At 41.4% G+C, this 13450-nt stretch overlaps 1 protein-coding gene across 1 annotated transcript in view; it reads left to right on the top strand.

Moving 5' to 3' along the window:
* The first annotated feature begins 3192 nt into the window (after nt 1-3192).
* Nucleotides 3193-13450, top strand: part of HMGCLL1 (3-hydroxy-3-methylglutaryl-CoA lyase like 1) — a 134748-nt gene continuing 124490 nt past the window's right edge. Inside the window, exons 1-3 of the mRNA XM_066590407.1 lie at nt 3193-3236; nt 9056-9197; nt 10826-10903. Coding sequence (XP_066446504.1) covers nt 9102-9197; nt 10826-10903 — 174 coding nt within the window. The 5' untranslated portion in view covers nt 3193-3236; nt 9056-9101. The remainder of the gene's footprint in view (nt 3237-9055; nt 9198-10825; nt 10904-13450) is intronic.

Below are 13450 nucleotides of genomic sequence, written 5' to 3'. Positions count from 1 at the left end.
TATTGCACCGCTAGGCCTGTTTGCAGCCTTCTGTATTCTTTGTTTCTGCCTGGTGTTAGCGTTACAATACCGCTGTCAGCCTCCAACTGTACGCAAATAATTCCATAATTATTTACACCGCTCTGTGTCTGCCGTCAACTTGACGCACAGCGTGCGGCGACAGCCACTCATAGAGGGAAAGTCATATACACGCTATATAGCCTGTATTCTTTTTCAAAAAAATTTAAATAAAAGCTCCTTCATTGGGCTACCCCTGACCGTCTAAAATTTGCTGTGTGTCTGGTGGGAGTTGTAGTGAATCACTATTGCACGGCTAGGCCTGTTTGCAGCCTTCCGTATTCTATGTTTCTGCCTGCAGGTAGCATTACAATACCGCTGTCAGCCTCCAACTGTACGCAAATAATTCCATAATTATTTACACCGTTCTGTGTTTTCTCTATTCGTAATACGCCATGCTGAGGGGTAGGGGTAGGGCTAGAGGACGTGGACGTGGACACAGGCGAGGACACAGAGGTCCAAGTGAGGGTGTGGGCACAGGCCGAGTTCCTGGTCCAGGTCAATCGCAGCTGGCTGCTGCGGGATTAGGAGAGAGGCAAGTTTCTGGGGTCATCAGCTTCATATTACAATTTGTGGGTCCACGTGGCAGACCTTTATTACAAACAGAGCAGTGTGAGCAGGTCCTGTCATAGATGGCAGAAAATGCATCCAGCAATCTATCGACCACCCAGTCTTCTACGCCGTCCACTGCTGCAACTCTGAATCCTCTTGCTGCTGCTCCTCCTTCCTCCCGGCCTCCTCACTCCATGAAAATGACACATTCTGATGAGCAGACAGACTCCCAGGAACTGTTCTCGGGCCCCTGCCTTGATTGGGAAAAAATGGTTCCTCTCTCACCTGAGGAGTTTGTCGTGACCGATGCCCAACCTATGTACCGTCTGTGGGTTCCTGCTAGCCACCCATGCTGTGGGTGCACACAGACTTGCCATAGCGGAGTTGTACCTGCCTGGCACTTAAAAAAAAAACCCTGACTGACTAGGGCATGGAGTGTGGGCCGAAGCCAACATGTATTTTCTCCCACGTTACCTCAGCTATCCGGGGCACTGCAATGGGATTTTTTTATGTACCGTCCGTGGGTTCCTGCTAGCCACCCATGCTGTGGGTGCACACAGACTTGCTATAGCGGAGTTGTACCTGCCTGGCACTTTTAAAAAGTCCCCCCCATTTTAAAGAGGGTCGCTGCCTGGCCCTGCCAACCCTCTGCAGTGTGTGCCTCCGGTTCCTCCTCATCGCAGACGCACTTATAAATAGACATGAGGCTGGTGTGGGTATGAAGCCAGCGTGTGGCATGAGGGCAGCTGAAGGCTGCGCAGGAACACTTTTGTGTGCGCTGCGGACGCAGGGTCGTGCGGGGGGGTTGGGCAGCATGTACCCAGGAGAAGAGGCAGCGGTGTGTCCCGCAGGCAGTGATTGCGTTTGGTTGGAGGTAGTGTGGTGCTTAGCTAAGGTGTGCCTTGCTAATGAGGGTTTGTCCGAAGTAAAAATTGTTAGGGGGGGTGGGGCACTCTTGCCGCTATTGTGGCTTAATAGTGAGACCTGGGAACCTGAGATGCAGCCCTGCATGTTGCCCCTCGCCTGCCCTATCAGTTTCTGTGTTGTTTCCATCACTTTCGTAGGTTTGCCAGATTTTCACAAATGAAAGCCTTAGCGGAGCACCGGTCACATACAAAAATGCTCGAGTCGCCCATTGACTTCAATGGGGTTCGTTAATTGAAAGGAACTCTCGAGCATCGCGGAAAGTTCGACTCAGCAACGAGCACCCGAGCATTTTGGTGCTCGCTCATCTCTAGTGGTTAGAACTATTGTCCTGAACTGCCAAGTCCTAGACTCAAATTTGACCGAGGACAACATCTGCATGGAGTTTTACATCAGGCATTTATGTTTTCCTCTTACTAAGATCAAATTCTTCACAGACACGATCAAAATTCAGGAATATTTTCCTAAATCCCCAGATATCTATTTGAGATAATAACATGCAAAATATAATGGTAATAAAATTTGACATAAAGCAATGTTAAACATCATTAAAAACAATAATATTAAAATGTCTAGCATTTCAGATTTTACCTTCTCCACATACAATGCTATTAAAACAAATATTACATGTTTTACCCTATACTAGTTTTCATTGTACAGGCAAACTAAATTAATGTCATTTCTTGTATATAACTTATAATAGGAGACTTCACTGACATTCCTATTTCAGTATAGGAGGGAGACATTTCCTGTAAACCCCCTGGATCCTGTTTGTTATGCAAAATATTCCATATGTGGTTCTTCAAAAATGGGCACGTTGGTTCATTGCCTTTCATTATTACAAACAGTTCCAATACTTCTGATCCAGTTAAAGCTGTCATCAATTTAATCTATAAGAAGCCATATTTTGTTTGGAATGTGGTAATTTTGTACTTCTTGCTCTTAATTTAAAACATATGACAATGATTTTTGTAATTATATTATAATTTCTTATATTTTAAATGCTTGGCATATGTCAAGGTTGATAAACAGAACAAGCTATTTTAGAAAGGGTTTAAGTGATTACATATTATGTACGCTAAGTTTTCTTTTTATCATCAATTTATGGTATCTACAGATACATTTTAATAACTTATGACAGTTGTGTATTTATAGCTTGTTTTTATGGTTAGGTATATTTACTTAAAGGCAAGAGACTCAGAAAGCATTAAACAAATAATATGTTTCATGCTTCACGACTAATCACAATTTTCCAGATGGTTCCTAGTTTCATTTTGATGTATTTCTATTTTTGTGAATGCTAACCTGTTATTATAATAGCAAGACCTCTACTGCGAATTGTGACCTCAGACAGTAAACCAAGATTATCCTTAGCAACTACAATAAACGGTAGATGTTGTCCTACTTACCATTCTACTGGAGATAAAAGCAATATTTAAATTTCCAAATCTCCTATTTTGGCATTCTGAGTTGTTTTTTTTCCCGTGGTGGTTTGACAAAGAAATTGTAGACTTGCATGCAGGTCTCCTGACTTTTTACAGTTGAATGCTGGAGGGTCCAGTAGCAGTACATCTTGTGATCAGCTTTTAGTTTGTAAAGAGGGATGTTTTGTTATATAAAGGAGTTTGCCAATGTGAGCCTTCCCTTTAATTGCACTAACTGAACCTTCAAGAGCAAACTTCAGAATATAGTTGCAATAAAAGGTAAGTGAACGCTTTGAAATTTCCTGAATTTCTTCACTGATTACTAATGAAGTCACAAGTATAGACAAACACAATGTAACTCTCAGCTTGTGCTGCTGGGATCTGCTGTTCTATATGGGTTTCCAGTTCTGGGATAATTGAGCTGGTTGAGTGTGGATTTCTCCAGCCAGCCAACCCCCTGGTCTGCTGCTTAGATATACCAGCCCCTCTTGCTAGAGAATGCTGAGTTTTCCTTCACCCTAAAGTTTTGCTTGCATGTTTGCTCTGTGTTGTGTGTGAATAGTGATGTGTTCATTGGGTTTGTGCCAGACTAGGTGTATAAACAGTCCTGTTCTGTGTTCTGTGTTGTGTGAGAACAGTGATTTGTTCATTGGGTCTCTGCAGGTGGCCAATCAAGGTGCATGAACAGTCCTGTTCTGTCGTGTATACAAATTCCTGGCACCTTTGTGTGAGCTGCATCCTGTCCTGCTGTGGATCGTTTGCCATCTAGGATGAGATAGGTCCCTAGGTTCTAGTGTGGGTCTGATCTTCCTGCATGCAGGCAGGTTTCACATGGTAGTTGTCTTGTGAGAGTAGGGACCCACAAGACAACGAGGACCTTTGTCAGCGGGCTTGTGGGCTTAAGTGACTTGGCCAATTCACGAACAAATGAATTTTGAGCGACAATCATCCCATGTAAAAAGCCCATAAAGATTTACTTGCTGACTAATATATCCCATTCACTGACAGGTAACATTACAATGAAATAATCACATCACTAGTTGATTGTGATTGAAGCTAATTTTAACCCTTTCCAATCCAATTATTTTTTCTCATTCATTCTCCCCAGCTCCAAATAAATTGGAGCTGGTGAGAATAGATGAGAAAAAATACATTGCCCTGCACCCTCCTGAACTGACAGAGTTCAGAAGGGTGCAGATGCTCACTGCACCGTGGAGGAGGGGCTGCTTACCTGTCCGACATCTTCCGCATTCTCCCTCTGCCTCCCGGCTCGGCGATCATGTGACTGCTGGGGTCAGGTGGCACCCAGCAGTCACATGATCCCCTAGCCGGGAGACAGAAGGGAGAATGCGGAAGATGCCGGACAGGTAAGCAGGCCCCCCCACGGTGCAGGCTTCCAGCTCGGCGTTCATGTGACCGCTGGGGGTCAGGTGACACCGACGGTCACATGGTCGCCGGCTGGAATCTCCGTGCATTACATACCGCTAATTGAGCGCTATGTAATGTGTAAAGGAGAAGGCAGAAAGGGTTAAAAACCCTTTCTGCCTTCTCCTCGGGGGTCCTCAATGAGGACTAGTGCAGAAGTGTATCTGCACCTGATGTGTCTGATGATCGGGTGCAGATGTACTGCTGCACTGCAGTGTCGGGCCTGCCCCGACATTGGAGCTGTGGAGGGAAATTATGATGTTGGGGCAGGCCCGACATTGGATTGGAAAGGGTTAATGTTATGGCAGATTGATGTAAATGCCCATGCCGTTATTTTCTCTTTCAATAATGTCAACACTGAACTCAATTGTCCATTATGACTGAAGGTAGTTTCACACGGGCAAAAAAATTGCACGATTTTTGCCTGATACGATAGTCAGTTAGAAAGCAGATTATAAAACCAATGACTTACAATGGTTTTCTTCCCATCTGCGATGTTTTCACTGATGTGATGTTGAGTGAACAAAAAATTTGTGGCATGCTCTATCTTTCTGCGATGTGCAATTCTTTTATCTTGCATGTTTTCCTATTGAGCCTCCTTTTTATCGCATCACAACGCATGAACTTGCGATGCGATTTTAACATTAGAAAGTCCCATTGAGGGTGCCTTCACAATCACTAGAAAATCGCAGGATTTTCATACGATGCAAGAGTAAGTGAAAACGCAGAGTTATGAAACCAATGAATTTTGATGGTTTCCTTCACATTTGTGATGTTTTCACTCATGCGATGTTGTGAGAAAATCGTGGCATGCCCTATCTTTCTGTGTTTTGCATTTTTTATTCTCCCACATTTCCCTATGGAGCCTCCTTTTTATCGCATTGCAAGGCACGAACTTGTGATATTCATGCAATGTGATGCGTTTTTAACATTCGAAAGTCCTATTGATTACTGTGTTAAAAAATCATGTCAAAATCGCGCGAGAAAAACACGTGAGGAACTTTCATGTGGCAGAGATATTTTTGTGTGAAAAAGCAGCGCTGACGCTCAAAAATTACAGAAAAAGTGTTGCGATTTTGCCGTGATTTTCTCTTGGGGACATTGCAATCACCAGTGAGAAGGAGCCCTGACTTTCAGGTAAAAAAAAACGCCCCATTTTCTCACACGATTTTAACGAGGCCGGCAGTGATGCGATGCGAGATTATTCCTAAAAAAGCATCGCTGACGCTCAGAAATTGCAGGAACAAAGATGTGATTTTGCCATGATTTTCTTGCGGCAAAATCGTGATTGCCCGTGTGAATGTGGCCATACTGTTAGTTAACCTGGGTGCTGTTATTACCTCTCTGTTTATGTGCTATGTACCAACTTAACTATTTATGAGTTTACTTTATAGTATCTGGTAACCTAATAATCTGATAGCTGTTAGAGGGTCAAAAACCCAACCCTTTCCCTTTTATTGTGATTTTTATATTAAACACGAACACGCCAGATTTAAAAAGTTGTTTAGTCCAATGAGTCCGAGGTGGGCTCTTTTTCCAGTGGAATTGCGCAGCATTTTGTGCATCTGTGCACACATTGTGCACGCATTTGTGCACCTCCCATAGAATTCTATGGGGACCCCTGCTGCACAGATGCGCACAAAAATAGAGCAGGTTCTACCTTTTTGGTGCGTGCCAAAATGGGAAATGAAAATGATATTGCACAATATTTCAGTGCACAGGGGCGTATTTCAGTGGCGTAAAAATGCCCGAGCGGCCAAGATACTGCATTTCGGCTGGGCGCTTTTACGCTGCTGGCGCCTGCATACAATCCTATGGGAGCCTATGACAGCAGCCGGAGAAGGGAGGTGGAAGGGATTTTAGCAGCGCTAATACACTCCATAGCGGCGAGCATATTAGTATGTGCCCCAGTGTGTTTTTGCCCTTACGCTGCAACGAATAAATCCCTTTTACATCTGCAGCACATATAGCAAAGCATACAAAGTAGAAGATAAGCCCCAACCTGTTGTGTGGAGGCCAAAAAATACATTATGTATCTTCATTGAATATGTTTACAAATAATTCTACTTAAATGAAAACAAACATCACAGTGCTCTTTGTAATAGATGGAGGTCTGCAAGGTTCTGATGTGTCTGCTTTTCCCATTTCCAGATAATCTTTACATCAGTCCTATGTGGTCCTGTATAGTCTTATTCCCATTAATACCTAGTCCCATTCTGAAATAAGCTGGAAGTACAGCACTGTTCTGCATCTGTAGAGGCTGAGGAAACCCTGGTGTTTCCCTTTTAAATAGCTGTGTACTTTGCCGCTTTAAGTCCAATGTGACAGCATCTTTAGTGGAGCATGCCTAGTGCAGAACTGTGATACAGGCAGGAAATCTATACAAGCAACCTGATGGAGTAAAACCTACTAAGCAGATTGCAGATCTGTATACTATGGGTAAGAATACAGCAAAATAATACAAAGAAAAGTGACCTCTGCAATCTATTATCAAAGGCAATGTGCAATTTATTGTAATGTGCTTTATACGCCCTCAGAGAGCTGGAGGAATAAGCACATTTCAGGTAAATAAGAGAATCCTCATTATCGTATTGGCACATTTATTCTACATGACAGGCGCTCTTGGAAAGGTTAGAGAATAAATGTAGAGAATTCGTAGGATGCAAAAGGTGCAATCACAGAAAGCTGAGCTGGAAAGTGATGCAGGAAATACAATGGTGTATAAATTAGTGTGTGGCATTACAGAGCTTTAATTTACTTGGATGTATCATTTCAGGTGCTATAATAATACTGCTAGTGTGGATAATTATAATAGTTCAACATTACTGATATTCTGAGAATTTTATCATTATTACTGGCATGGAAAAGGACTTGGGCATTTTAGTTAATTGTAAGCTTAAGGGCTCAGTCACACGGGCGCATCCGGGCGCCGATGCGCCAGTCATCCTGCAGGATAAGACGGCCGCACTGCAGGTGCGGAGAAAGAACACATGATCGGCTCCATTGCCGGTCATGTGTTCTTCCTTCCGGCGCTGCAGAGAGTTGTCCGCACCTGCAGTGCGGCTGTCTTCTTCGTGCAGGAAGACGGGCACATCAGCGCCAGGAAGTGCCCATGGGACTGAGCCCTAACTACAGCAACCATTATCAGGCAGCTGCGGCCAAGGCAAATAGGATCATGGGATGCATCAAAAGTGCAATAAGGGCACATGATGAGAACATTGTTCTTCCTCTTTACAAGTCACTGGTCAGGCCAGACATGGAATATTTTGGACAGTTTGGGGCACCAGTAGTCAAGAAGGAGATAGCTGAGCTTGAGTGGGTACAAAGGCGGGCTACTAAGGTAATAAATGGAATGTGTGGACTACAATACCCAGAGAAATTATCAAAATTGGGGTCATTTTGTTTATAAAAAATACAGCTGAGGGACAATCTTATAACTATGGATAATTATATGAGGGGATAATACAGAGATCTTTTCCATCATCTATTTGTACCTAGCACAGTGACTGTAACAAAGGGACATCGTCTACATCTAGAGGAAGGAAAGTTTCTACACTGACATAGAAGGGGGTGCTTTACTGTAAGAGCAGTGAGTCTATGGAACTCTCTGCCTGAGGATGTGGTGATGGTGAACTCGATAAGTGAGTTCAAGAGGGACCTGGACAACTTTTTTGAGCAATACAATATTACATTTTATAGTTTTATAGTGATTACTTCAGAAGGGACGGTGATCTGGAGACTATTCCGATTGCCAGATCGGAGTCAGGAAGGATTTTTTTTCATTGAATGGGGAAAATTGGCTTCTACCTCATTGGGGTTTTTTGCCTTCCTCTATATAAACGTTGGGGGTAATAGGCTGAACTGGATGGACATGTGTCTTTTTTCAGCCTTACATTCTATGTTACTATGTTAATAAATTCCATTATTTTAAAGTTATATTGTTCCAGTTTTATACATAACCCTCAGTATTAGAGATGAGCGAGCACCCAAATGCTCGGGTCTGCGTTATTCGAGTCAATTCGAGAGCTCTACTCGAGTAACGAACCCCATTGACTACAATGGGAGACTCGAGCATTTTTGTATGTGGGACGCTGCGTGCCGATTTTTTTTTTCTCTCTCTCTCTAAAAATTTGCCATTGACGCGCGTCGGGGAGGGGCCAAAACAGGCACGTGACATCAGGGAGAAGACAAAAACTGGAGCGGGGTCGAACACGGCTTGATGATGGTTCGAGTAATGAGCACCATCGAGTACGCTAATAGAGTTGAGCGAACAGAGTATGTTCGCTCAACTCTACTCAGAATATATTATCCCATAGCAGTTAAGCAGATTGCAGTAGGTAATATTCTGTTATAATCTGGCAGTTGTTTCTATTAAAGGGTTTGTCTAGTTTAAAAAACCTCTGTGCAGGACCTTGTTCTGTTCTGCATCACATGCATGACCCAGTTATGTTAAAGGTTTAATGGGTGCTTTGTAATACTGTGGTAGCAATGCAGAAAAAATAAGTACTGTCAGGTTTCACCATATGTAACAGATGACAGCAGAGGGACACTTTGTAATCAACTTTTTGCCAAGGGACCCATCAAACAAGTCGAGATTGACCAAATTACAGAAAATGTCACACAATCAGAGGAACCAATTCTACAAATTTCATTTTGTTTTTCATTTCTTTCAGTTATTTGCTAATTAAAAGAAACCTGCCTGATCATATCCTGTGGCTGATGGGTAACGTCCCAACTGCAGTCAAGCATTGTCTAAGTTACCAACATCTTCTAAGAGATCAAACTTGGAATGGAGATGTAACGACTTCTGAACAGGTACAGTATATAAAACTTTTCTTTGGTAGTGTGCTGTTTTTGCTCTCATGTGTATGTTTATAAATCTGTATATATACATGTATTTAAACAGTCAAGAACTAGTAAAAGTAGTGGGATGGAGGATTTTTAAGTGGCATAACCATATAATGTGTAACATTCATATAAGAATTACTTTTACTATCTGATAGTGGTTTCACTCTTGATATAAGTGGCCATACACCGGTGATTTCAGATGTCCTTTTTCAGAGTTACTTGTCATTCACAGTTGGTTTATGAAAGATGACGTTTTTGGACAAATATTCCATATGTTAAAATGGTCAACAATTTCTCTAAACCTGCTCATTGTGTGCCTCTTCTAAATCTACCCTCTGTTCCTACTTTGATTTTCATTAAAAAAATATTTTGATGACAGGGTTATCTAGTATAAATCACTTCTGACTGGGTTGAAATTACATCTAGATAGTGGATAACTGATTTCAAGAATCTCATCAAGAAAGGGAATCTGTCTACCCTACTCACAGACAGCATGAATCAGCAACAAGCTCCCTCTTTACAAAAATGTGTTTGAAACCTACAGTAATTGTAGGAACGAGACAGGCACAGGAGAATGGATCACTAGGGGGCTACCCTCCAACGTCTATACTCAAATAGGGAGAGACCTGTCAATTAACCCTTTGCAATCCAATTTTGGATTCAGGGTTTCCTAGGGGGCTTTCTCTTTCTGCCATTATACAATGGCGCCATCTGCTGGCTAGAGCCACTACTGCGGTATGGGACATGCTGGAGAGGTCCCCTGACAACAGAGCGGCCAGTGATCTACAGTAAGAATACCCTGCCGGACATCTTCTGACATCGAAGTTGTATAGCCTTCAATCAGAATGTCTTTAGATGTCAGACAGTGGATTAGAAAGTTAGTTAGTTAAGGAGTACTGGGTGGGCAGCAGCGATTCAGCAGACACTTTTCCCAGTTCTCAGCTCCTCTTCTAAAATGTTTTCTCTGAAAGACCGCAGCATACAGCAAACCTGGTTCCTTGCACAGTGGTAGTCTATCACAGTTCTATGCAGTCCATAGTTGGGGTCTTATCCCCAATCTAATGGCCAAAAAGAAGAGATAAGACAGAGGTTGAAGCTATTTTGCCCCCTACTAATCAGATTAATTGAGTGAAATTGCTCCCATGGGTTGTATTTATCGAAAGCTATTTTCTTCATGAATCAACGAATACAATTTTTTTTTTTGCATAGCTATTTCTTTCTTTCATACAGTTTATCTTACTTCCCAGAATTGTGTTGTTATTTGAAAAGAGCTTGCATTTGCTCTTGTAAAAACAATTTCCTACTCAGAAAAAATCTGCTGAGAAAAAAAACAATGGTTTTGCATTATCCATGAAAATTTTATGTAGATAATGATACCTACATGAAAATAGCCATGAATTTATTGACCCAATTTTAGGACATTGCCATTACATTTTCAATATGCAGTTCCTCTATATTTGTTTGCATAGAGAGGCAAAGCTTCATAAAATATGAAAATAGATAGTGGATACTCTAGCACACTACAAGCAAGTACTTGAGTAAAACTTGTTTTTGTGGTTAACATATTCTATATTTTAATACATTTTCTTTTACAGGAATCGTGCCTAAGTGGATTTCCAAAATATGTCAAAATAGTAGAAGTTGGACCAAGAGATGGATTACAAAATGAAAAGGTAGCATATATGTGCATATTAGGTGTCCATAGAAAGTACTATGACATACACCTTGAGGAAGTTGCCATTTGGAGCAGTGATACACATGGGGCTCAATCCCATATAGATCTGCCAGCTTTCATGACATGTCATGTTTCCTCATGGAGTGCTAATGCCGGAGCATGCGCTTATAATATATATATTTTTTTAATTCTTCATTGTGCCATTATTCTGTTATTCTTGAAAAGGAATGAACACATTGCCAATTGGATGTTACCATTCCTACAGTCAAAGAGGTATTTATCTATGCAATATGATACTATCACCAGTAATAGAACAGTGTTAAGGCCCTTTTTTACGCAAAACTAATTGCTAAAACGCCTTATGACTCAACGAATTGATGACATTTTTGCATAAAATTACTCGCACCTAATCATCTGTATTTTCCCTCACTAGCTAAAGTAATCTCAGTAGCAGCTGTTAAGGCCCTTTTACACGCAACAATTATCGCTCAGAATTTGTTCAAACAGCCGAAAATGAGCGATAATCATTACATGAAAACGCGGGCATCGTGCACTTTTCGTTTGAACGATGATTTTAAGGTTAACTTAAAATTCATCGTTCAGCTTCTGAAAGATAAAGCAAACACATTTATCTTACAATAGACTGCATGCTGTTTTCTCCACAGCATGTTGACACTAGCCATGAGGTGAACAATGGAATGTTTGCACAGCTGGGTGTGTGCTTAAAAACACCCTGGACTATGCAAACAGCTCCAGGAGACCCTTTTACATGCAAATGAAGATAAAAAAGTGTTAATGTTCATTAACAATTTATGCATATAGATCGCTCAATCTTTCTGTCGTTTGAAAGATTATCTTTGCATGTAAAAGGGCCTTTAGTTTCAGATGGGTGCGCGTTTGTGTGAGAGATTATCTGACCAGCAGATTCCATTGTTTACTTTTGCCTGCAGAAGACAATGTACTCATTGTGTATACAAGGCAAACAAAACCATCTTGAAGCCACTCAAAAGATTGAATAAACTACATCCAAATGGAACGAAATCTGAGCAGCCTCAAGATGGTTTTTATACCGGCTAAAAACCTGCCGCTAACGACAAGTGAATGATTAGTGCATGACTGCCCGCGTTTACACATAACGATTATCACTCACTTTTGGCAGTTTAAATTAATTTTGAGCAATAATCATTGCGTATAAAAGGACCTTTACACTCTTGGGGCAATCTGAAAAAAATGGTAACGCCTGGTATTCAATTTATCCTAATTATTTTCAGGAGAAATACTGCACAATGTAGAGTTCTAAGAAAAGATGCTCCAGAATTCCAATTTTAGGGGGAAAGTAACTATTTACTAACACAGTCATGTCAGTAAAGCGGACAGATGACTACGTCAGTTCTAACTGCAAGGGTAACCTTTGTTTTCTGAACTAGGTGTATTACACTACATTTATATACATAGTGCCATTCTTAAAGTATCAAGACGTATTTTTAATATAATATCACCATCTTTCATTTTAATCACCATAAAAAGTTTAGTATCATCAAGGTAATTTTTTTTCACAAAAGCACAATTATAGAGTAGGCATACTCTGCCTCAAGCCCCTGCAGTAGTTGCTCTGGCTGCTACAGCTGTAGCTGTGACCTTGCTGCTAGCAACTGTACCCTGGTTGAAATATGCATTATTAATAAGAACACTCTGTCTTCTGTCTTTAAAGGGCTGTATCATCACAAGATAAACTATTGTATAATTCTAATTTTTATGTTAGACATATTTTTAAAAAGCAATGATAAGTGAGGGTCACGGCTAATCTACTCTCCCTCCGTGCACAATGACTGATAAAAGGTCACACAACATGAATAGAGCACCCTCAGTCCATGAGTCTGCTACTGTCTATTGTGGCTCTGCCTCATGAAGCTGCTGTATAGCTAAGTGCTCTTAAAGCGACCCTCCAGGCTTAGAGAAACAAAGGTGGCCAATCCATTTCTTTGACTACTTGATGCACACTGTACATGGCATGAATTGGTAGTCTAAGACTCTACAGGCTGATCTGACTGTGCAGTTTTACTCATATGGCCAGTACTGGTTAATAAAAGCAGGTGTACTGTCTTGGTGTACACTTGCTGCTACAGAGCGTATTAGCGCATGAACTGTTTTTTTTTTTTAACTACTCAACCTCTGCACTATTTTGCGCGAGTTTTGGGGAAGAAAAAGCGGGAAGATGGGGCAAGTCCTATCTTTTTTTGCACATAACATTAACACGCGAGAATCCTGATAGTGAAGTTTCATCCCATTATACAGCCATGATTTTCACAGCCTCGTAATGGAACTAAAACACGCCCATGTGTTTAAGGCCTTTGACTACTTCTGAATACGAATGCACAGTGTGCATCAGGCAGTCGTGCAGGGATCTTTGTTTTTCCAGGCACAGGGGATCGCTTCAGCTGCAGCTCAGGCAAGATGGCTGCCCCCATTGTCCTGTACAGCTAATATAATAAAAAGTCTACAAGCAAAAAGTAAAAACAACTTAGAAAAATGGAATGTATTTCAC

This window comes from Eleutherodactylus coqui, chromosome 1 (assembly GCF_035609145.1).
Source record: "Eleutherodactylus coqui strain aEleCoq1 chromosome 1, aEleCoq1.hap1, whole genome shotgun sequence".
Lineage (NCBI taxonomy): Eukaryota > Metazoa > Chordata > Amphibia > Anura > Eleutherodactylidae > Eleutherodactylus > Eleutherodactylus coqui.
The sequence above is the reverse complement of the archived record's forward strand: the minus strand, read 5'-3'. Positions and strand labels throughout refer to the sequence as shown.